At 61.5% G+C, this 23,803-nt stretch overlaps 1 protein-coding gene across 8 annotated transcripts; it reads left to right on the top strand.

The window, feature by feature from the left end:
- Positions 1–2,006: 2,006 nt before the first annotated feature.
- Rbfox3 (RNA binding fox-1 homolog 3) lies at positions 2,007–23,458 on the top strand. Of its 8 annotated transcripts, none has more exons than XM_042667156.1 (11): positions 2,010–2,261; positions 9,926–10,063; positions 11,808–11,861; positions 12,601–12,693; positions 13,839–13,899; positions 17,333–17,386; positions 17,504–17,636; positions 18,001–18,178; positions 19,111–19,169; positions 20,379–20,457; positions 23,384–23,458. In XM_042667156.1, the coding sequence occupies exons 1-11, from the start codon at positions 2,040–2,042 to the stop codon at positions 23,384–23,386; spliced, it is 1,074 nt and encodes a 357-aa protein (XP_042523090.1). In that variant the 5' UTR covers positions 2,010–2,039; the 3' UTR covers positions 23,387–23,458. The 8 variants fall into 8 exon arrangements, with proteins under 8 accessions (XP_042523091.1, XP_042523090.1, XP_042523094.1 ...); XM_042667160.1 differs by having other exon boundaries at positions 2,013–2,261; positions 18,139–18,178; XM_042667161.1 differs by lacking the exon at positions 23,384–23,458 and adding an exon at positions 22,065–22,109 and having other exon boundaries at positions 2,013–2,255; positions 17,333–17,410; positions 17,477–17,636; positions 18,139–18,184.
- The last annotated feature ends 345 nt before the right edge of the window (positions 23,459–23,803 follow it).

Below are 23,803 nucleotides of genomic sequence, written 5' to 3'. Positions count from 1 at the left end.
GCCTTGTGCTCTGATGTGCTGCTTTTATTACAGTGCCCCAGGGTCCCGGAGACATCTCCGTCTGGGGATGCCTCCTGTCTCCCCCTCCCCAGGCCTGGGTACACCTGCCCAAGACCCCACCCAGCAGCCCCTTCATGTGTCCTTTTGCTCTGAGCTCCAGGTTCCAGCCGTGAGACACCTCACAGTAGGCAGGGTTGACAGCCCCGAGTGGGACCAGGGAGGGAAGACAGGAGAGGAGGGTAGGGTAGGGTGAAGAACAGACAGGTGAAGGTAAGGCATCTCCTTTTCTCTGGTCTTAGAGGTGCAGGGCAGCGCTGAGAAGCTGGGATAGGTTAGTGAAGACACCCATCAAATATTTACTGGGAATCGATCTCCCTCTGCAAGAACCCTTGACAGGCCCTTCCCTCACTGTACCTTGGAACATCTTCCTCTGTGAGCTCCATCCCTCGCTCCCTCTTGGCCAGCCGGGATGATGCGAGGTTCCCTACCCTGATAGACCTTCCTGGGGTACTGAGGACCAATGAGGCAGGAGCATCTAGAGAAGACGTACATCCATGAGTATGTATATGAGAGAGAGAGAGAGCTCCCTACCACCCAGTTTCAGTTTCTGCAGAAAGCCAAGGGACCTGATGGTTTTGCTAAGCAGGTGGAAGGGGACGGAGAAGGAAGAAGGTGGAATCTCTGCACCTGAAGCTACCCACCTGTCTCACCCAACCCAAGGTGGCCAGCACTGGGGGCTTTGGGGAGCAGGGCGGGGCTGGTGGCCAGGCAGACACGGTGGGGCAGAGCACCCGGCCCTGTGATGGTACACAGGCCCCTTGGAGCGCAGAGTGCCGTCACTCTGAACTACATCCGGGCTGCTGCCATCTGGAACAGGGTCTCCAGGCTATGTTGAGGCCCTTCCGCTTAGAGGGGGGCTGCTGAGGGAGGGGGCCCCCTGCTTTTCGGGTGAACGACCTCTCCTTCCCTTCACACTCGGGATGGGGGGCCTCGCACAGAGGGGCCAGGTGTGTCTGCAGTGAGAGACTGAGTCGGTAAGCCAGGGACCCACTCACCCCATTTCTCCCTGTGCCAGGTTCTCTGATAGCATGAAAGCCCCAGGCCTGATCTCAGAATGGACAGGCCGCCCACAGAGCTGTTCACATGCCCTAAATCTTCATCATGATGGGGCTGAGATGTGCGTCTCAAGTTCTCGGGGTGATGGATGCTGACCCTGTGCCCGGGCACCCCGCTTTGAGGAGCACTGGCTATCAGCACACTGCAGGGGAGAGGGGACTCCTCAGAGGTCCCAGAGCAGTGGGGATCTGTGTCTGAGGAGTGCTCAGCCAGTCCCCAGGCCCCATGAGGCTCACCCAGTGAGGATACGGGGGGGGGGGGGGGGCTGCTGTGTCCGGCTTCTGCACGGTAGCCTGTAATGAACCCAAAGCTGGTCCTAGACCCTCCTGTCACTCCCGCCTCCCCCGGAGAAAGCGAGGTTTGAAATGGTGACACGGCGGAGGTGGGTTGGCAGGGTTCTCCCTCTGGGAGAAGAGCACAGGCGCCATTGTCTGGTGGCTGTGGTTCTGTGAGACGTGACTGTTGGGGCCACCCGGTCGAAGACAGTGGGGATCCCTGTGTCAATGCTGAGACACAGGTGGCTCAACATGTAACAAAGTAATCCGTTTCTAAACATTAGGTGAGTTTAAAGAAAGAAAAATAACCCAAGCCTGCGTACCCAGCTGTGAAAAGTACAAGTGGTTCCACACGGGGAAGTGTCACCCCCCCCCCCAGCCCCACTCCAGCCCCAGCTCTGAGCCAAGGTCCCCACTGGAAGAGCTCCATCCAGGGGACTTGGAAAACGCCAATGAACGTACTGAGTGGAGAGCCAAAGAAGCTTCTGGAAGAACCTCTGCAGACCCGAAAGGCGCTAACTGTCCCTTCATCCACCTATCTGTCCATCCATCCGCCCCTCGGGCTCTGGGAAGGGACCGGACTGTAAGCAGGCTTTGCTCTCTCTTCCTCTGCAGGGCAATCAGGACGCCACGGCTCCACCTGAAGCAATGGCCCAGCCCTACCCCCCCGCCCAGTACCCCCCTCCCCCTCAGAACGGCATCCCTGCCGAGTACGCCCCGCCCCCGCCACACCCCACGCAGGACTACGCGGGCCAGACCCCCGTCCCCGCTGAGCACGGCATGACCCTGTACACACCAGCACAGACGCACCCCGAGCAGCCCGGCACCGAGGCCAGCACACAGCCCATCGCCGCCACCCAGACAGTGCCGGTAAGGGGCCCCCTGACACCCCAGGAGCCCCAGGGAGGGGCAGGTGGCCCCCGGGAGGCTGGGCGGGCCTCCGGAGGGTGGGAGGCCTCAACACTGGAGCCTGGTCCAGGGTCCTGGACCCTCCTGGATTTGATACTTTGGTGTCAGTGTCAGCAGGTGTACCACAGAGGAGAGGGGCAACTGTCCCCAGCTTCATGGCGGGGGGGGGGGGGGGTACGCCCTCAGCTGCCAGTGACCTGTTAATGGAAGGGGAGGGAGGCAGGCAGGCCCGGAGGCTTGGGCCTGCCTGGGGTCTCTGGGGGGGCAAGCTGGGGTGGGCGGTCAGGAGGCAGCAGTGCTGTCTCGGATTGCAGGCCCTCCTATCATTCCTAATCACTTGTAATCTACCTGCTTGGCTGACCTCCAATCAGATAGCTTCAATTATGTGGTTGTAATGCAGCTCAGAGGCGAAAGTGCTGAGCCCTGCACTTCTCAGATTTCCTGGTGGAGAAAGGAGCAGCCACCAGGGGTGGGCGGTCTCTGCCCTCCCCCTCCCCACCCCCCGCAGCCCCCTCCCAGGACCTGGCTCCTACTCAGGCCCCCATTCCCTCCGCCGCCTCTTCCTTCCCTGGCCTTCTCCCCTGTATTCTCCCCCGCCTTCCCCTTCCCCTGCTTTAGGGTGTTGGTCCATCCAGCGTCTCTGCTGGCTGTGTCTCACAGCTGGCTGATGAGCACTGGGCAGGAGGCCAGAGCTCTGCACTCCCCGGGAGCCATGGGCCCCAGCTCCGCGCTCTCCTCCCCCCCCCCCCCCCCAGGCAGGGCACCCAGCTGTGCCTCCTCAGCCCCCCCCACCTCCAGCCTCACCCCAAGACACTCTTCTGGGCGTGTGGTGTGGGCAGGGACCCCCAGCACCCTCCAGCTCTCCGTGGGGGAGCCCCGCCAGTTCTCCCCTGAGCTAGCTCTGACCTCAGCTGCTACCCAAACCATATCCCCTCCCCCTGCTTGAAGGCAGCCAGCCACATCTCCTGTAATGCCATCAGACCCACTTCCCAAGATCCCGGCACAGCGTGTCTCCTGTAGACACAAAAGGCCCCATCACGGGGATGGTAAGACCGGAAGCCACACCGTACTTCCCAGGCTGCCTAGCTGTGTGTCTCACAACCCCTGACCTCAGGGAGCTCAGGAACAACAGAGATGACCCCAACCACAAATGAGTCGTGGCCGATGACCCAGGTTTCTTACGATGGGCAACAGCAGATACACCCGTGTGGCCAAAATCTGTACAACCTCCTCCTGAGCAAATGGGGTCTGCGGTGGTGAGCCGGCGGGCTTTGCCTGAACACAAGACGAGATGGCCAGGAGTTGGCAGCTCACCCCTGTCATCCCAGCTACTCAGGAGGCTGAGATCTGAGGATCGCAGTTCAAAGCCAGCCAGGGCAGGAAAGTCTGTGAGACTCTTTATCTTCAATAAACCACCAGAAAACCAAAAGTGCCGCTGTGGCTCAAGTGGTAGAACGCTTGCCTTGAGCTGAATAGCTCAGGGACAGCACCCAGGCCCAAGCACCAAGACCACCACCAACAACAACAAAAAGACAAGATGGCACCCAATGGGAATCAGTGGCTTCATGACTGGTCAGCAGAAACTAACACAAAGCCTCTGAACACCGAGGCCACCAGACCGACCCAACCAGCAGGGCCTACGTGAGTGAATCCTTGCATTTCACCTTTCTTGGATGTTGTTGAGTGCCAATGCATATCGGACACCAAATTCACCCTAGGGACTGCAGAGAAGAAATGGCCAGACTTGTCCCCTGGTTCCCATGAGTCAAACACAGCAATGTCAGAATCTGGGGAGGGAGGCACTGGCCGCTGGGGCGGGGCGGGGTGCCAGGAACAGCTCGCAGGGGGTACACGATCCCCACCGCATCCGTCCCAACCACCCACACCGTAATTCCCACGCTGCCACGCTGTGGTGGAAATCCCTGCGTAGGGGCCTCTGCCAGGAAATACTGACGCCCCGAAGGACAGGCAGCCTGCACGGTGCGGTCCTCTGCCTGGGTCTACAAGAAGGTTAGGGTCATGGTGCCCCAGAGGTACAGGAGAGTGCCTCAGAACGCAGTGTGGACTGAGTGTGGAAGGGGCCGGACCAGCCTGGAGGACACTCAGGTCTGCCTTTACGCTCCTGGAGGGGCTGAGCTTGGTGACTTCCGAGTACTTCATGGAGCAGAGCTACACAGCTTGAGAGGAACTGGGGAGGCAGGCAGACGCCTGTCCTGTTCTGAGATCCCCAAAGCAACCACCCCTCCTCTCCCCCAAGATGCTGACATGCTGGCAGCAGAGCGAAGAGCTGCAGGCCCGGTCAGATGTCACCAGCCTGTCTGAGGACTCCTCCAGCAGCTCTCTCAAGCCTCCTCTAGACCTTTCCCCAAGCAGCCTGGGGTTCGAATGAAGGGGCACAGAATGCAGGCGGGGTGGGCTCCCAGCGCTGTTCTAGACCTGGCTTCTCCTAACCCAGGCTCTTCTTCCCCCACCATCCAGGGTACCGCTCCCCCACACACACCCCAGGTCACGTTGGGTGCTGGCTGTCAGCACAGGTCTGGCCTGCAGCCCTGACCTCCCCCCTCCCCCATAGCCCAAGTACTTCATGGCCCAGTGGGCTCACCCCATCCCAAGGGGTTTCCTCCTGTGTGTGCCCACCTGCCCTGGTGGGAGGTCGACCAGGGACAGAGAGATGTCCCGTCCCCAGTGGCCGCCACCGCCAAGCTGGCTCTGCCCAGACCCGGGGGTGGCCCAGGCCGCCTGCTTTGTCTTCAGGCCTGAGGCTGGAGGCTGAGAGGGAGTCTTGGCTCCTGTAGCTTATACATCTGCTCCTCTCCCCCGACCGTCCTGAAGACACTGGTCCTGGCTCAGGCAAACTGTCCTGCATGATCGGCCTTGCTCCAGCAGCCCCTTTTTCCTCCCCTGGGAGAGCTTCCAGCCAGGAATTGAGAGGATTCCTGTCTCGCCTTGCTCAGAACCTTTTCCTGACCAACCCCACTGCCAAAATGAGATGCTCAAAGACCCCAGGTAGCTGAGGCACAGCTATCGCTGGGGGGTGGGGTGGAAGAAACCCAGGGGGTGACCACCACTGACCCCCTGTGACCCACAGAGGCTGGAACCCCACGGACCCCCGGGAGGCTGTGCTGGTGCTGATCTTCACAGCTCCAGGGTGGGTCCTAAACCCCTGCCCCGCCCCCCCCATGGCCTTGGCTGCGGTCATTCCCTGGGACAGCTGTGTCTCCACACATGGAGCCTCCCCTGCTGGGGCTGGTCTTGGTTGGCTGGAGAAAGGAAGGTTCCAGGACCCAGAGGTCCTGCTGTGAATCTCAAGTCTCACTTCTTGGGAGACCAACATCAGCACAGATACGGGGCAGGGGCAGGGCTCTCCCTGTCACACCACCGCACCCCGAGCATGCTGCAGCCTCAGATCCCAGACTCCTCAGCCCTCAAAGTCAGGGTGGACTAGGGCAGGAAAAAGCAGAAGGAAAGAATTATCGACCCCCAAACCAGGCCACAGTCTCTGTGGTGCGACATGTCCCCTGGGCTGGTGGGCGCCGCAGACCCCGCCAGTGCTGGGAGCTGCTGAGTGGGGGTCTCCCCCAGCCCAGCACCCCCAGGTGCCACACGCAGAGACCCCCTTCTGAGCCCCTGGCCACCCCCACCCCCGGATGACAGCCAGGTCCCTGGCCTCGGAGGACCAAGAGAACTGGAGATGGGATTGCAGAGAAAGAACCCTACAGACACTTCAGCTCATCCCACACCTGCCAGGCCCGGCTCGGGCCCAGAGATGGGAGGGCCAGGGCCTGCTGGCTGCCTGGGACCCACTGGCCTGCCCAGGAGACCTGTTGCCTGTCTGCACTAAACTGGACAGGCCCAGATACTCTCCTTGGAGGGTGAGCTGGGAGGCTCCTGTGGCCCCACCTCGGGAGCTGGCTTCTGACCCCGAGTGAGCGGAGGCAGGAGGGGAGGAGGGTTGTCTATAGAGGCTGGGGCAGGATACCCGAGCCAATCCACCAGGACCTGCGGGGAAGGGAAGGGGGAAGGGAGGGGTGCTGTGGCTGCCACTTCCTTTTATTCCCCTGCATATGAGAACTGGAAGCAATGATTGCTTTCAGGGAAGAAAAAAAAAAAAGCAAAGAAAGCAAGCCCCTGGGAAGAATGGAGAGGCCACCTGAGCCACTGTGATAAATGGTAGGCAGGCTTGTCCCCACACAGGGCCAGCGGCGTGCAGTTACGCTCTGGGGTTTCTCAGCACATCTTACAATTTTACAGTCACTGAACCCATTTATCTGCCTCTGTCCACAGCCGAGCTGGGCCGGGGAAGCAGGGGGACACGTCCGTCCTGTGTCCCCCCGCCTCGTGGCTCAGCCCACGCACACACCCCCCCTTTTCCCTCGCTCTCCGCTGCACTGGGTCCTGAGCTCCCAAAGCCCCATCCCCTTTCATCGGGGATCATCCCGCGGCCCCTCCCTGCCCTGTGGCGACCGTGGGTTCTCCTGGCCACTGGGCCCACTGACCACCGCCCTCTGCTGCTCAGAAGCCAGTATTGCATGACCCTAAGGAAGCTGGAGTCCCTAAGCCAGGATGACTCAATCAGAGGCTGATCGTACCGGTGTGCCGTGCGTGCCCAGGGAGGGTGGGTAACGCTGCACCCACACGTAGGGGAAGAGGAAGGAGCCTCACCTTCTACGGCCAGAGAGTAGAGCACGGACCTACGCAAGGATCGCAGGCCGCATGGGCAGCTTTGCCTCGGCTCTGGAGTCCAGCCTGGGCTCTCCCTCGGCAGCGAGCACTGGAAGAGGAGCAAGCAGAACTGGGAAGCGGGGTGACCGGCCACGCCCGGGCACCAGCGGGATGACCAGCCACGCCCGGGCCCCAGGCTGTGCGGGGCTGCTTGACAGAGGTCAGCGTCGGATGCAGGACAGAGCAGCAGGCTCAGGAGCCTGCAGAGGTTCTCTGCCCCCCGTGTCTTCCTCTCTCAAGCCCAGCCCCCATCCGTGGGTTCCCGGGGTGACGTCTGGCAGACCCCAGAAACTGATGAAGCCTGAGGTCCTTGCCTTTGGAGGGCACTGGCAAGGCCCTGGCTATGCCTGCAGCCCCACAACGGGGGGCTCAGGGGACAGGTGTGCCTGTGTCAGACTTGGCGACGCTAAGCATGGCGGGTCTGCTGCGACAGGCCACGGGCCATCCGGGAGAACGAAGACAGTGGCTTCCCACACCCCAGATGCACACCTCCCACACAGCAAGTTAGGGTGGCATCTGGGGAACGCTTAGGATGCCATACACCCCTCCAAGGGCTTCCTGCCCCCACTCTAGCTGGCCACTGACCTCCCCCCCCAGCCAGGCCCAGGCCCTGGACAGCCCAGGACATAAGGATGTCTCCTCTGGTCACCTACAAGAAAACTGCTGCCCTGGAACCCGGGAACGGAGCCTGGGTTGGAGCCCCTCGGCTGAGCCCAGGATGTGCACCCAGTGACCCAACCTTTCAGAAGGGGAAGGAGAAAGCCTTAGCCAGAGTGCGGCCTAGGAAAGAGGCTGTTATGCCAGCTCTGCTTCTTGGAGTCTCCTTGGGGAATGCCACACACACACACACACACACACACACACACACACACACACACACACGCATACACACGCCCATGACTCTGAGAGACCTGCGCCCATCAGCACTCCTGACTCCAGCAGTGGACGCCACCCTGACGTGGCCTGAGCGGCCATTCCCCTCCTGGAGCCTGCGCCCTTCCCATGTCACTCACCCCACCTTCTCTCCCCTCACGGCCCTGCAGCTGCTGCTGCTCCTCAGGCCACGCCCCAGACCACAGCCACCAGCACCGCCACCTGGCCTCCGCCTGTGCTCACAACACACCCAGGCCACCCGAGCCGCCATCATGCCCGCGTCTCGTTTTCAGAAGCAGAACCCTGAGATCAGGGTTTGAGGGAGGCGCTCCGTCCCTCCCAAGCCTCCCGGGCAGCAGGACACTGGATGGAAAGGGGAGCAGGTTGACAGAAGGCGTGTTCCCGGCCTGTCGGCCCCACGCTGCTGAGACGCACCCCGTGGGGGAGCCGGGCACGGCGAACCCCTCTGCTCTCTCCTGACTACCGCTGCAAAGCGCCCCTTCCGGGCGACAGCACACCCGTGCTTCCTGCTCCCTGGCCTTGGACTGTGCCCGGTCGAGCACGGCACAGGCTGCTGGCCCGCTGCAGTCTGAGCATGAACTTGACCGGCGCCTGGAAGGCCTCAGGCCAGGACTCCTTGGGCAGCCATCCGCTCCCCAGCCAGCGGTGAAGCAGTGGATGCCCAGTCCGCTCCTGTCGCTGTGAGGCTGGGGACCTACCCTGCAGGGAGCTCACAGGCCACCCATTAGACACATCCACGCAAGCAGAGCCTTGCGCACACTGCGGGGCCCCCAGCCTTCCCACCGGCAGCTGAGCGGGGAGGACCTGCCTGCCGGCAGCTTTGCTTTCTGAAATCCAAATCCTTCCGAGCCAACGGCTGGCCAGTGTGCGGGTCTAAACGAGGACAGGCTCTGTAGGGCTCCCCTCGGCCACCCAGGCTGTAGGCAGGCCTCTGGAGGTGGCCCCTGTAGATGCTGGTGGCCTAGTCCTCGGGAGGCTGAGGTCTGAGGCTCTTGGTCCAAAGCCAACTAGCAGGAAAGTCCATGAGACCTAATTCCATTTATCCACCAGGAAACCGGAAGTGGTGCTGTGGCTCAAAGTGGTAGAATACTCACCTTGCGCAAAAGAGCTCAGGGACAGAGCCCAGGCCCTGAGTTCAAGCCCTATGACCACCAAAAAAGAAAAATTGCCAGGTGCTGGTGGCTCACTCACTGAGATCTGAGGATCAAGATTCAAAACCAACTCATCTCCAATTAACCAACAAAAGGAAGGAAATGGAGCTGTGTCTCCAAAGGCAAGAAATGGAGCTGTGTTTCAAGTAGTAGATGGCTAGCCTTGATCAAAGAGACAGTACTCAGGCCCTGAGTTCAAGCCCCAGTACCCAGTACTGAAAAGAAAAAAAGGAGGAGGAAGAAGGGGGAGGAAGAAGAAGGAGAAGGAAAAGGAAAGGAAAAAGGAGGAGGAGGAAAAGGAAGAAAGCAGCGGCGGCAGCGGTGGTGTCTCATACCGCTTATCCCAACTCCTCAGGAGTTTGAGAGCCAGCTGGGGCAGGAGAGTCGGTAAGACTCTCATCTCCAGTGAACCACCAGAAAAGCAAACGCGGTGCTATGGCTCAAAATGGTAGAGCCCTAGCTTTGAGCAGAAAAATCTCAGGGTCAGCGCCCAAGCCCAGAGTTCAAGCCCCACGACCAACAACAACAATGCAAACCTCCTGATTAACAGTGGCAGTGTCTCTGCGGAGAGGCCCCCGAGGTTGGAGTGGCATGGACAAGCCTGAGCTGAGGGAGTTCACAGTACACTCCCAGGGAGGCCAGGCCTTGCCCTGGCTGGCCGGAGGGGTGTGGCCTCATGATACATCTGGCAAGGGCTCCCTGGTGGGACTCTGGAGCTGTGCCCACGGGGGTGGTTGGCTGGGTTTTCCTGGGATCCCGGGCCCGTGGGGGAGGTCGGCCGGGTTCTCCAGGCCCGTGGGGAGGGGGAGGGCAGCCCCCCAGCCTGGGGCAGTGCTCCAGCCCCATCCTCGCCCACAGCAGACAGACGAAGCGGCACAGACGGACAGCCAGCCACTCCACCCCTCCGACCCCACGGAGAAGCAGCAGCCCAAGCGGCTACACGTCTCCAACATCCCCTTCCGGTTCAGGGACCCCGACCTGCGGCAAATGTTCGGGGTGAGTGTGCGCGACCAGCCCTCTTGTCCCCGCCCCACACGTAGCCCCGGTGGCTCCCCTCTTGGTGCAGGAGACCCCCGAGATTCCTTCCCGTGGGGGGTCTCACCTTAACGTGTACGAGGGAGCCGCAAGAGAGACCCTAAGGTCCGTCATGGCTGCTTCTGAGCCCCGCTGTCCTCAGAGGACCCTGACCCTGACAGCCAGTTAGGTGACAACCTCTGGTCCCCGCCCCCATTTCTGGCAGAAGGCTCCTGGAGAGGCAGCCCGGCCTCCGGCCTTGCCCGGTTCCTCAGGGGAAATGCGTTGATGGGAACCCCAGAAGCAAGGGTTCCCTCCCTGGATTTTTGCACCTGAGGGTTTTAGCAAGGTGCAGTGTCCTTGCAAGAAGCCACGGGGCTTCCCTGGGCCCTGACGTGGGATTTGAACCCCTAGGTTCAGCCTCCACCTCCTGGGCCCGCCCTGGCTATGGGACCTTCTGATCTGGCCAGGGCTCTCCTTCCCATCCATTCCCCGCTCCCCAACGCCTGCCACTGCCCCCCCCCCCCCCCCGCCTGCCGCACAGCTGGGCAGCTCAGGCCCTCCTAAGCCCCAGCACCCTCTCGCCCTCTCCCACACAGCTGGGAGGTGTCAGGCAATCCAGAGTCCCTGCAGGGCAGCGCCAGGGTGGGTGTCCGTCCCAGAAACCCACTGCCCATCATAGGACAGGCCTCCCTGGATGTGAGGCTCAGACTCACGGGATGGGGCAGGAGCTAGAACCACGAGATGCCACAGAGGCCGAGCCCGCTGGGTCCTGAGACCTGGGAAGGCTGCCGGACGCCTGGGCCAGGGCTCCCTTAAGGCAGCAGTGGGCGCTCACCGATCCGTGTCCTTGAGCTGCTCCCTAAGCACCTGCGGGGCAGGGGGGCACCAGCCTGTGTCAGGTCCCTGGGGCCCTGTGCAGGGGAAGTGAGGCCCGGGGAGCCTTGCTGCGTGGCTCCTGCTCCCCAGGTCCCCTTACGCTGTCTCAGGGGTGAGCGAGGTGAAGGGGACTCCCTGTAGTTGCCCGCACAGGAGGCTGCAGGAGAACGAGGCCCGGGGAAGGGAGGCTCAAGGACTGGTTCGCAGGTTTGTGGCCTCGCGTGTCAGTGAAGGACCCTGGGCAGCCAAAGAGCAGACAGGAAACAGGCCAGAGAATCCCAACCAGGCCGCCTGCCTTGTCCTGTACCACAGGAGGGCCTGGCTTCCGGCCACACCGCCTGGCCCCCTTCAGCACAGGGCAGCCGTGCAGGGGCCCCGGGTCCTCCCTGGCCCAGGTCATACCCTTCCTCGACCTGTCCACAGCCTCTGTAGACAGACTTCCTTCCGGGAAACCTTCACCCGTTAGTGTGGACTGTGGGGAGGGGGGGACACCTTGGGCATTCCATCCCTCCATGCCAAGTCCCTGGGAGCCTTGTGCTGGGTCACCCTCCCACTCCCCCACCCAGCCAGCGTGCTGGCAGAAAATGCCCCTTACAGAGAAAGGCACAGGCCTCCAGGAGAAGCCAAGCAAGGGGGTCTCCCCTCCCGTAGCACGCCAGGAGCACGAGGACTTCCCTGGGCCTGGGCTAGGCTCAGGAGTGGAATGGACAGACCACTGTCTTAACCCACTCTCTCCTCCTTCCCTCCCTCCCTCCTTCCCCCCTCTCTCCCCGCTCTCTCTCCCTCCTCTCTTCTCCTCTCTCCTCTCCTCTCTCTCTTCTTTCTCTCTTCCTCTGTCTCTCTGCAGCAATTCGGGAAAATTTTAGACGTGGAGATCATTTTTAACGAGCGAGGCTCCAAGGTGGGTGCCGTGCAGAGGCCGCCACCATTACAGCGCCGGCTCTAGGTCCCGCCAGGCTAACCTGTGAAACGTGCGTTTCCTTCCTGGAGAGCTCCGCGCCCGAGGACCCTGAGCAACACGGGTGCTTGTACTCCCCGCTCTCCCGCCCCGCCCCCAGCTGCCTGTGCTGTTGCCGCCAAGCTGCCTTTTCTCTCTGAGCTGCTAGGGCCTGGGCCTGGGCCCCTGCCCCCCACCCGGCCACTCACCCCAGGACCTGGAGGCTTGGGGGAGGGGTGCAGGGTGGGCAGGCCGGAGGGTCCCAGCCAACGCCAGCCCGGCCCCGCCCCCTCCAGGAAGGCGAACCCTCCCACCCCGGGCTCCTAGGGCGAAGGTGGGTGGGGCTGCGGCCCTCCAGCATGTCTTGATGCCCAGCCTCGGCCCCCATCCTGAGGCCGGGTCAGCATCTCTTCAGGCCTGTGCCCTGGAGGTGCTAGGTCAGGCTGGGCCCAGGCTGGGCTCACAGCTGCCCCCACCTGGGGTCCACCTCCCACCCCCCCCACCCCCGCATCCAGGGTCCCCACCCCGGGCACCCCTCTGGCTTCATGGAGCTCTCCTTCACTCACCTGACTGGACCCCTTCTCTCTCTCTCTCTCTCTCCCCCCCCCTTCCCTGCCCCTCCCTATGCCCCCCCCACTCCCCCCTCTCCTCCTGTGTACCCTCCTCCTCATCCTGTCTTCTCGTGTCTGTCCTCTGCTCACAGGGTTTTGGGTTTGTAACTTTTGAAACTAGCTCAGATGCTGACCGAGCCCGGGAGAAGCTGAATGGCACGATCGTAGAGGGACGGAAAATTGAGGTGCTCAGATAAGTGTGTGGCGGCAGGGAGTCCTGGGTGGCACCTGTCTGTCACCCTGGGTCCCCCATCGGCCCACCAGGGTCCACCCCGCAGACAGCCCGCCGGGGCCTCCCACGGCGGGAGGACGGGTCACCTCACCCACGCACACCCATGAGCTATGGCTGCGGCCAGCACCTGACTCACCCGAGGTCCACCTCTGCCCTCCACCCCTCGAGCGGCCCTGTCCCTGCCCAGACACGGAGCAGGCTCAGAGATTGTGTGTTTGAGGCCTGGCCCATTCAAAGGCCACAGCCAGTTCTGGCTGTCCTCCACGGGGGAGGGGCTGGCCCCTCTTACGAGGGTACTGAGGCTGACTGCCACCAACCACACTGCCCAGTGCCCACACTTTGCCCCCTTGGTCCCCTCCTCTTTCACTCCCGGCCTCTGCTCCATACCAGCAAGTGGTCAGAGGGCAGCAAGAAGATGGGGCGGGGCCTGCCCAGAGCCTCTGCTCCTCCTCTCCCTCTCCTTGCCCCCACCCCGTGTGGTGTGTGGCTCTGAGTCCCAGGGCTGGGTCTCCAGCAGGTGCAGGTTCAGCCTCGGGGCGGGGTTTGGGGGGAAGGAGGAGGTTTAAGATGCTAAAGGCATTCCAAAGTCCACCGACCCGGCCCAGTGCCCCGTGGGCCCTGAGGGCCACAGCCTAGACCCCTGTGTCCAGCACTCCCTGCCCTCCTCCCTCCCACATGTCCTCTGTCCTTTGTGTCCCCTGGGCAATCTGACTTACAAGTCTGGAAAAGACTTGGATCTATCTTGACCATACAGGCCCCCCCCCTACTGTGTGGAGATGCCGAAGCCCCCAATCCTAGGGGGAAAAGGGGTGCTCTGCTCTGAGGGTCCCAGGAGGGTCTCTGTTGACTGGCCCCAGAAACACTTCGCGAACAGTGCTCTGCCTAAGGGCTGTAGTAGGGGCTGGGTTGCTGTTGTGATGGCCTGTGCCGAGCACAAGCCAGCGATCTGGGTTGAAGGGATCTGGCCAGGCTGGACAGCAGCCTGGGTCCTGGAAACATCCCTCCCAGGGCCTCTGGGAAACACGGGCAGGACTGGGATGGCCACCTGGCCTGCAAGGAACAAGCACGCCCTCCTTTTCTCTTTCCTTCTCTGGACAGGTCAATAATGCCACCGCCAGAGTCATGACCAACAAGAAGACGGGCAACCCCTACACCAATGGTAAGGAGCCAAGGGTTCTCCTGTGGGCTGCAGGAGCGTGGCTGGACAGCTCAGGGGAGCAAAGGGTTCTGCAGGCCAGCTTTCCTGCCTGCTAAATCCCTCCGCCCTGCTTGCTATCCCAGCCTTCCTGTTCCTGTCCACTCAGGAGGAGGCGGTCAGCTAACACAGAGCCCCCTCATGGCCAGTGCTCTCACAAGAGCACCCACAGAGTATAGATCCCCCATGTGTACAGGGACTAGCTGGGGGCAGGGGCAGCAGAGACCCCCTGGTCATCCCTTGTGCTCGTTCAAGGCTTCCTGTCTAGGAATATGGCATCCACCACCCAGGAGCTGTGTAATGACAAATAATACCTCTCAGTGCTGGGTGCTTGGTGTTGAGTGAGCGAGGGTGCTATTGTAAAGAACAGGGGTGGTGGGGGCACTGGCCCCCTGTGTGTGCACCTGCCAGGGGAGTCTGCTGGTGTCAGGTGCTGGCTGAGGGCAGATCACCGGGCCACTGTGTGGGCTGCTGTAGCTCAGCTGGCACCTGCGGCCCTCTCTGCTCCTGCTAGGGGGCTGTCAGCACTGACCACCACTGCAGGACGGGCCTTTGCGGGCCACCTGTCCTCAGGTGGGCACGAGGTCTGCCTCTCCGGTCCCTGTACGCTCCCAGCTGTGCGTGTGGCCCCACTACTGCCCAAGTCCGCCGCGGGAGCCGGGGCCGATTGGCCGTGCAATCTGAGCTCCTGCAGGTGTCCGTGCAGAGGCTCGGGCTGGAATATTGCGTGCACGCACCTCCCACTCCTGTGAGAACTCAGATTTCTCCAATCTTTCTGAAAACTCGTGGCCGCTTGTCAGCACCCCGAGCACTTCCTGGCTGTAGCTGCCGGAACCCGGCTCTGGAAGGGGAAGGGAACGCAGTAGACTTTCCCGTCGGGTGGACAGGACGCGGGACTTGTGGGCGGCTGTGTTTAACCTGTGGGCAGTGTGGTGGGAGCCCTCACAAGGCCACAGCCCCTGTGTCCCGGAGCCCAGCCCAGCAAGTGACCCGTGTGGGTTCCAGTGGTGTGAGTGACCCCACCCCCAGAGGAGCAGCTTGTCAGCTACCACGTCTTCACGTGCTGCATCCACGTTAAGTCCAGTAAAGCCCCGCCTCCTGGGCTCGTGGACCAAACCCCTAGAGAACTTGAACCCGGCCCCACGGGGTGCCTTGTTCGGAGGTCTGATGTGGATGGCTGGATGACTGGGCCAGTGTGAATGCTAGCTACGGTGTCCTGGGTGTCCCTAGTAACTCTCTATTTGAAACCTAGGCTAGGAGAGCAGGGGAAGGAAGAGCGTGGGCCTCCTGCAAAACAGGCCCCCAAAGGTCCCTCAGGTCCCTCTGCACATCCAGGTGTCGGCTGCAGATGCTGCCGAGGAGCCTGCTGCTCCCCCCAGCCCAGGAGCCTTGCTTGTGCCAGCCCTTTCTGGGCAGAACTGGAGAATGAGGGGTGTGTTGTGCAGAAAGGAGCCCAGCGCCGACCAGCTGTGTTCTACGCTGCCCCCCAGGGGGCCGGCCACCAGTGCAGGCCAGATGCAGGGTCCTGCCTGCCCCTGCTTCTGGTGCAGTGTCCCTTAAAGGCCTCCACTGGCCAGGGCAAGAGACACAAAGCGGCCAGATGCCTGTGGCTCACACCTGTCATCCTAGCCACTCAGAAGATGAAGGTCTGAGGGTGGAGGTTTGAAGCTAGCCAGGGCAGGAGAGTCCAGGAGACTTTTATCTCCAATTAATCACCAAAAAGCTGGAAGTATAGCTGTGGCTCAAGTAGTAGAGCACCACCCTTAAGCAAAAAGTTCAGGGACAGCGCGCAGTAGACCCTGAGTTCAAGCCCCAGTGTAAAGAGAGAAAAAGACAGAGAATTGCAAAGCTGCAAAGGGACAGCCTGTGTTCCCTGCAGGCTGATCTAGAGCGGCCCCAGGGTGTGTTAACCTTGAGAATCATGGCATTTGTCACTCAAGGTGGACTCACCACTGCAGGAAGCAAGCCCACCGGGTCAGTGTCTCTATTTAGAGGAGAAACAAAGGACCACCCAGGGGGTGGCTCTCGGGCAGCTCTGTGACTGCTGGAGGCATCCAGAAAGCCAGAAGCATGTTAGGGGCCATCGGGAAGCCAGAGAAACAGGAAAAAGGGCTCTGATCTGGGGGGCAGACACCAGCCTGGAAGGATCTTTCATCCAGGAGGGGTCCGGTGGGGGGGGGGGGGGTGCCGTTGGGGTGGAGCCTGGGGAACACAGGCCCCAGGTCAGCCCCAGGCCTCTCTGCTCCGTTGGGCACATTTTGCTAAGAAAGGTCTGGCGGGGGGGGGGGGGGGGGGGGAGGGGGGAAGAGGGGGAGGTTTGGAGGTTTTTCCAGATGAAACACTTCTTCCCTCCTACCCTCAGATGGATGGAAAATTCCAGAGTCCCATCCCTGACGTTCAGATGTGGTGATGGGAGACAAGGGTGGAGTTTGCCCCGGGGCGGGACAGGCCTGGGCACTGGATGATCTGGCTGTCACCCTCTCCCAAGTTGACCCAGGTCCCCTCTGTCCCTCCTCGCAGTGCAGACGGACAGAAGGGGCACAGACAGGACAGCCGTGGGGTGGGGGAGCTGAGCAGGGAGCTGAGCCCTGGCTGTTCGTGCTGTCGGAACACGGGAAAGCAAGCTGCTTTCCATAGAAAGGCTGAGTCTGCCTGCGCTCCTGGGTCCCCCATGGGAGAAGGGGCCCCCGCACACACCCCTCCGTGCAGGAAGGCCGAGGCACCGCGGGGCTCGGGGACTGCCTGAGGCTGCGGGCTCAGGTCCTTGTGTCCCAAAGTTCCAGCCTCTGCCCTGCCTCTGTCTCTCTGTGGGTGAAGTGGAAGGGTGTGCCGTCGTCCGCTTCTGGGGGTGAGGACCCCATGGGTTTGGGACCTACGTGTGGCAGCACAGAGGACGCAGGAACTATCAGCTGTCATGGCTCTTATCTCCAATCCGGTGGCCCTTTCTCCCTCCTCTGGGAAGACCACCATGGGACCACAGGGGAAGCAGGGGAAGCTAGGACAGGGGGCACCCCAGGAACTTGGAATGGGAGGAAGACTGAGGCAGGAGATGGGGAGAGATCTTCAAGACAGACTGGATGTTTGGGACTCTCCTTGGTGTTCTGGGTGGGAAGAACAGGACAGAGGGGAGCCTAGGGACGGGAGAGGAGTGAATTGGCCCTGCTGTTCCAGCCATGGGGGGTTGCAGCGTCCAAACTGGGCTGAGCACCTGGCCTCCCCCACCTCAGCCCTCTGCAAAGGCCTTGGGATGTCCCAGTGGGCATGACCCTGCCTATGGACCGGGGGGGAGGGGGGGCCACAGAGGAGGCGGGGGGGGGGGGGGGAGGGGGAGGCCCAGGCCCAAGATGAGCTAGGAAAAGGCTTGAGAAAGCCAGTGAGTGCCCTGTTTCCGTCCCAGGCTGGAAGCTCAACCCGGTGGTCGGTGCCGTCTACGGGCCTGAATTCTATGCAGGTAAAGATGGGGGTGCTGGAACAGGTGGAATGGGGAAGTAGCAGGGGTGGGACGGGCGAGGCCCACTGTCTGTGCCCTTCCCTCCTCCAGCTCCTCTCTGTCTCCCCTTCCATGCAGTGACCGGCTTCCCCTACCCAACCACGGGCACAGCAGTTGCCTACCGGGGCGCGCACCTTCGGGGCCGGGGCCGGGCCGTGTATAATACGTTTCGAGCTGCACCACCTCCTCCTCCCATCCCAACTTACGGAGCGTGAGTACCTGGAGGGGGAGAGGCTGGATGAAGACCCCTGGGGTGGGGGTGGGGAAGGGGAAGGGGAAAGGGGAGGGCGGTCCGGGCAGACTTTTCAGTAGCTGGGGCAGGGAGGGAACTCCAGAACTCATCTGGTCCAGATGCTAAACAGGGGCATTGTCCTCCCTTAGGTCCAATGAGGGGCTTCTGGGAGCCCCCGCTGGGCCTTTTCCCCAGGGCGCACGGCCATCCACCCCTGAAGGGGGTCAGCTGCCTGGGAGGGTGGGGGTGGGCGAGGGCTTACAAGTTGGACCGAGGGGCCCCCTGGGTTTGGGGAGAAAGGAGCCGATCAGCAAGGGTGTTACTCTATTGTTATACCAAACAGGGCACTGGAGCAAACGCTTGTTAAAATGCCAGTCCCGTGGGCGGGGCTGGCGCCGTGCCCCCCCCCTCAGCAGCCTCCGGAGCCGGCCTACCCCGCCTCTCCAGCGTGCCCACCACTCTCTTGTCCGTTTGCTTCCAGGGTCGTGTATCAGGATGGATTTTATGGTGCTGAGATTTATGTAAGTGTAGCCCTGGAGAAGGGGAGGGAGTCAGGAACAATTTTTTTTTGTCTCCATGAGAAGTCAGTGTCTCCCCTCAAGGCCTTACCTCCTCCCACCCTTGGGACCCAGGAATCCAGGGCAGCAGGCTGCACAAGCAGAGCACAGGAGACCCCAGCACAGCCCGGTCTAGGTTACCTGTGCTCATTGAGGGAGTGCTAAATCCACCTCCCAGTGGTCCTATGAGGTCCGGTTCGCAAGGTTATGTATGGTGGGGGCAGTGGGAAGCTCTCCCACACCCAACCACCCTATGGTGGGACACGTGAGCCCCTAAACACACAGCTGTCCAGTGTAGAGGCCCGGAGAGCAACCAGAGGCAGACCCCCCCGCAAGGTCTCAGGCTCCTGTGTCTCCGCCCTCCTTTCTGCCTCCCAAGGCTCTGAGCCCCTCCTCAGTGATCCCACGGCCATACCTAAGTCCTGGTCAGCCATCTGAAATTCAGCTATTCTCCCCCCACCCTCCCTGCCTCTAATCTAAGGCCAACACATCTAGGGTGCCTGAGGAAGCCCTCTGGCCTAACCCTTCCCAGGGTCCAGAATCACCCCTGGATTCTCCTTGCCTGTCTGGGGTTGCTGACCTGTTGGTGGGTCTTGGGGCATCTACCATGTGCCAAGAACCAGCACACTGGCAGAGGTAGAATGGGTACCCACTAGTGTCTGCCAAATGTGCAAATGGTCCTAAGAATGTGTGAATGGGTGAATGTGTGAAAGACATGAGCTGCAGCCCCTCCTTCGAGCCATGCCATTAGACAGTTCCTCAGACCAGAAGCCAGGTGCCCAGGTCAGGCAACACCTAAACCTTACCTGTGTCCGCCCCGTCTTCCTGACCCAATCTCTCCCTGGGCCGGCCCCACTGAGTCTGTCTGCCGTCTCTCCTTCCCACCCATTCTGCAGGGAGGCTACGCAGCCTACAGATACGCTCAGCCCACAGCAGCAGCCGCTTACAGCGACAGGTGAGGCTTGGGCATCAGTGGGGAGCTGGTCCAGGGTCCCCGGAGGGCTGGGCACGGAGACAGGAAGTGCTGTCCACCACTCAGGACTTCCCGAGCCAGGTCCACGTGGGGCTCAGACCCTGGGACCAACGAGCCCAACGTCAGTCATTTCCTTACTTATGGGAGGGGGCAATGGTGAGAGCCCCCCAGGAGCCGCTGGTGATTTCCCACCCTGAGGTCTGACACCCCGCATAGTAGTTATGATCCTCAGCTTGACCTCCAGAGACAGCATTCGCTGGACTGAAACCCCACAGCTCCGAGGAGGAAAGGCCATCCCCCCCCCCTCCTGTGGGATAGGGTGGACCAGGGTCGGCAGAGCGTGTGTGCGTGCGTGCGTGCGTGTCATCTGGGGTCAGCCCCCACTCCAAGGGCCCGGGGGAAGGCCGTGGTGACTGGCTTCCTTTCCTCTTCGTGTCTGACCTAGCACCTTTTGGGCCCTGCTGTAGCCCTCTGCGTGTCCCTCTCATCCACATGGCCCCCCTGGCCCGAGGGACACCTGACCTGCTCCTTGAGCCACCTCCCAGGTGTGTGTGTGGTCCTCAGGGTCCTACACCTAACCTGTCCCCTTGTGTGTAGATGTGTATGTGAGAGAGAGATGGAACCGGGGCTTGAACTCAGGGCCTTGCACTTCTGCTTGGCGTTTTCCGTCAAGGCTGGTCCTCTACCACTTGAGCCACACCTCCACTTCTACAGTCCTGTCCTCTTGGGAGGCTGTCCCTGCACAATAACCTGAGTGGACACCACGGCGGCAGCATTCCTCCCCCGCCCCCAAGGTCCCTAGCCTTGCCGTTCTGCGCATGGAGTCTGACCCCTCCTGAGCTGCACAGTAAAGATCTCCATGATGGGGCTGGGATGTAGCTCAGTGGCAAAGCACTTACCTAGCAAGTGCAACATCCTGGGTTCGATCCCCAGTACCAAAATAGAAAAGAAAAAAAAAAATCTCCATGAGGCTCTGAGCAGGACATGCAGCCCCCTACACCGGGTGTACTGAAAGGGTGACCTGTAGGGTTCCAGAAACTTCCTTCCAGGCAGGAAGGACAGACTGTGCGTGAGGGAAGGAGGCGCCCCGCGGCTGGGCCCTCCGGATGAATGCCGGCGCGGGGTGATCTGGGAGGAGGGGGGTTCACGCCCCTCACCTGCCCGCGCCCTCCCCCCACGCTCTTCCCATAGTTATGGCAGAGTCTATGCAGCTGCTGACCCCTACCACCACACCATCGGCCCCACAGCGACCTACAGCATTGGAACCATGGTAAGGAGGCGGCGCTTCCCGGCCCTGATGAAGAGATGGGGAGCTGGCTGCAGCCAGGGAGCGGGTCAGGTGCTCAGGAGAGAGGGGGTCTCTCCCTGGAGGCTGGGAAGGTTTGTGGCTGTACAGGGGTCCTGGGGGAGGGAGGCTTCCGCCCCTCTCTTTTGAAAAAGGAGGGGAGGCAGGTCTGGCCAGATGATGAGCCACGCAACACCCCCATGGGACCCCCATCTTCCTGCGCCCTTGACCAGAGTCCTATCCAAACCCTGTGGCCCCGGCTCAGCCGCTCTGCAGACTGGGCGGGTGTAACCTGATTTCCCCTCTGTGCCGTGTCTGAGCCAGCCCTCGCCCTCTATTCTCACACAGGGAGAGGGCCAGGGCTCCCCATTGTTTCTCTCCGTCGTCCTGGCATCGTTTGGGGCTCCAGGGTCTTGATGTGGGGCGGGGAGTACCTCCTCCTCAGGGGCCCTGCCCGGCTGCTGCGGGTCAAAGAGGGACAATACGGAGTTGGGGGGGGGGGTGCCTCGCTGCTGGACAGTGCAGGCGTGCATGTGTGTGCGCATGTGTGTGTGCGTGTGTGTGTATGACCGGCTTTGGACACACACAGGCCAGCCCCTCTGTACCCCCAGATCTACGTCCAGTGCACACCCGGTCCTTGTGCCTGCTCCTACCCACAGGGTGTCAGTCTGTTTTTAGCTAGCTTGGCATCCAGCATCAAAGATGAAAACATTTCGGGGGCCGTGACGAGGCCTGTGCATTTTTTCCCTCCCCCGGTGTGGAGTGCTCCCTCATCATCTTGCCTCACCTCCTTTTGCTTTTCAATTTTTAGCGAGCCGCAGATGCCCCGAGCAGGCTCGGGGAGGGGGCTGCGGCTCGGGGGCGTGACTAGCCTCTCCATGCGGTGCTGAGGTTGGGGCTGGAGGCCGCAGGCCCCTGGGCACCCCAGCTGCCACCTGAGCTGACAGCACTCCTGACTTTTAAGATTTCCTACCCTGCCGCCCCAACTTTTCCTCTCTTGCATTTGCCATCTTTCCCCCATTTTCTGGCAAAACTAGTGGGCGGGGCAGGAGGATCCGATGGCTCCTCCCTGCCTGGGGGTGTCCCAGCGATGTGTGAGAAGGAGAGCACCCCACATGCTCCCTGGCAGGGCCCCTCGAGGCCTCGAGAACACAGGGTGGGCTACAGAACGAGTGTCCCCTCCCCCCCGAAGGGGAGTGGGTCCAGCGGCCCTCAAAAACCCGGTCAGCATCCCTGGATGAGGAGAAGGGGCTTGCGCTGGGATGCTCTCCAGGAGGAGTCCCAAGACGCGGCCCAGAGATGGCTCAGAAGCTTCCGTGCCAGGAGCCCTGTTGGCTGACGGCCCCAGGGCTCCCCTACCTACTCGCCCCTCCCCACACCCCCACTGCTCCACTCTGGCCCACCACCCTGTTGTCATGACAACCAAGGCCCAGTCTTCCCTGAGGAACCTCCTAGAAGGGGAAAAAGGAAGCGGGATTTAGCCATTTCTTTTCTGTTTTCCCTTTTTTTTTTTCCCCCTTTTTCTTTTGGCTTTTTCTCCCCCCTACCCATAGGCGGTACTGATTGGCTGTTTTTCATCTTTGATGTTGCAGGCTAGCCTCTGCCGAGGAGGGTACAGCCGGTTCACCCCCTACTAGCAAGAGACCCGCCCCTAACAGCATTCACACTACTGCCTATCCAAACCACACCCTACAGCCCAAACACCAGGCCCGGCCACCGGGAGGACAGTGCACCCCTGACCCTCTGCGACTCTAATTCCATAGATTTTTGGTTTTTTTACCTCCGCCCCGCCCCTGACGCTGTATGTGTCTTTGACCCTGGTTTTTCCTGTCTGTCTGAACCTTGGTTTCCTATCTTGGCTTTGTTGATGTTGTACTTCCCGAGCCTCTGCAGGTATGGTATACACACAGCAGGGCAGGCTGGGAGGGCAGCCAGGCCCCGCGGAGCTCCCAGACACCAGCCGGCCGCCCCCAGGGCCCCTCAGCCAGCCCCTGCAGGGCTCAGCTGCCTGGTGAGCAGCGAGCAATACAGCAGGCAGCCAGGGCTCCTCTCTTGTCGGCAGGTGTCCTAGTCTGGACAGGCTCCCGTCCGACCTTCCGCAGGGATCTCAGTCACCACCTCCGCCCTCCCAGGCCCCACTCAGCCGAAGCTCCTATTGCTGATTAAATTTTATTGACAATGTTTCCCGCCCTGGTTGTCACAAACACGCTGCTTGATGTGCAAACGGTGCTGGGGGACTGGGGGGGGGGGGGATGTCATGGTGAGAATTAGAAGTGTGGAAAGAAATGCCCTGCCCCCAGGCACCTTTATACCAATGTCCATTCCAGAAAATGGGAGTGGGCGGGTGATGCCTTCCTTGGCCCCCCCAGATCCACCACAGACTCGTCTAGAGGGGATGTGCAGAGCTGTGAGGCCGTGGGAACTCTCCAGCCCTGCGGAGGGCCAGAGGAGACCCATGGACTTGACCACTAGCGGGTGGGCGGGTCAGGTGACAGCTCCTCCAAGGGTCGGCCCCGGGACACACGTGGGAGAGGTGCAGGCCGCTCTGGAGGGGTCGGAGGGGCAAGGCTGTCACCCAGGGGCATGTCCCCTCTCACCCAAGCCCATGCTCTCAGCCTGACCACGCCCCGCCTACTGCCCGGTCCAGTCATCTGGCCAGGCTGCCTTCCTCCCCCCTCCCCCCCAGCATCCAGACTGGCCACAGATCTCCCTCCATTCAGCCACACCCATCCCGGAAGAGGGCGTGGCTGTAGATCTAGCTTGCAGTAGATGGTGGAGTCCCAGAAGCCTGGAGCTAGGGGACAGTGGGACTTCAGGCCAGGCTGGGGCCAGTGGTCATGTGCCCCCCCCTCCCCCCACCTGCAGCTGCTCCTGAGAAACCGCAAGTCCTGCCTTTCTGTTTCTGTTGTAGTGAAACCTTCCACCGTTTCCTTCTTGGACCATGAAGGGTAAAAACAAAACAAAAAACAAAAAAAAAATCACAAAACAAAACAAAACAACAAAAAAAAAAGATGTTAAAGATCCAAGCAACAACAACAACAACAACAAAAATAACCAAACCAAGAGGCATCCAACCACGTCCAGGTCCTGGTCCGGCACCCACGGAGGGAGCGTGGCCCGCGGGGGCGCGTGGAAGAGACGGCGGGGCGGGGACTCCACTTTCTACCCAGTCTTCCTTTCCCACCCCCACTCCCAGGACTCAGGGTCAGCAGCCCGGCTGCGCAGAAAGGGATGCGCCAGGCCCTCGAGGGGTTGGGTGTGGGGAGGGGCCTTGTCCCCAGGGCTCCAGCGAGGCCTGGTCACGCGTGCTGCCCGCGCCCTTGGCCGTCCA

This window comes from Dipodomys spectabilis, unplaced genomic scaffold (assembly GCF_019054845.1).
Source record: "Dipodomys spectabilis isolate Male_0828 unplaced genomic scaffold, ASM1905484v1 ptg000379l, whole genome shotgun sequence".
In the NCBI taxonomy this organism is placed as follows: Eukaryota; Metazoa; Chordata; class Mammalia; order Rodentia; family Heteromyidae; genus Dipodomys; species Dipodomys spectabilis.
The sequence above is the reverse complement of the archived record's forward strand: the minus strand, read 5'-3'. Positions and strand labels throughout refer to the sequence as shown.

Coding starts and splice junctions, on each gene's coding strand:
- Rbfox3 (XM_042667154.1), top strand. CDS start 2,040: ATGGCCCAGCCCTACCCCCCCGCCCAGTACCCCCCTCCCCCTCAGAAC. Junction 13,900..17,332: donor GGGCAACCCCTACACCAATG/GTAAGGAGCCAA, acceptor TTTCCGTCCCAG/GCTGGAAGCTCAACCCGGTG. Junction 17,387..17,503: donor CGGGCCTGAATTCTATGCAG/GTAAAGATGGGG, acceptor CCTTCCATGCAG/TGACCGGCTTCCCCTACCCA.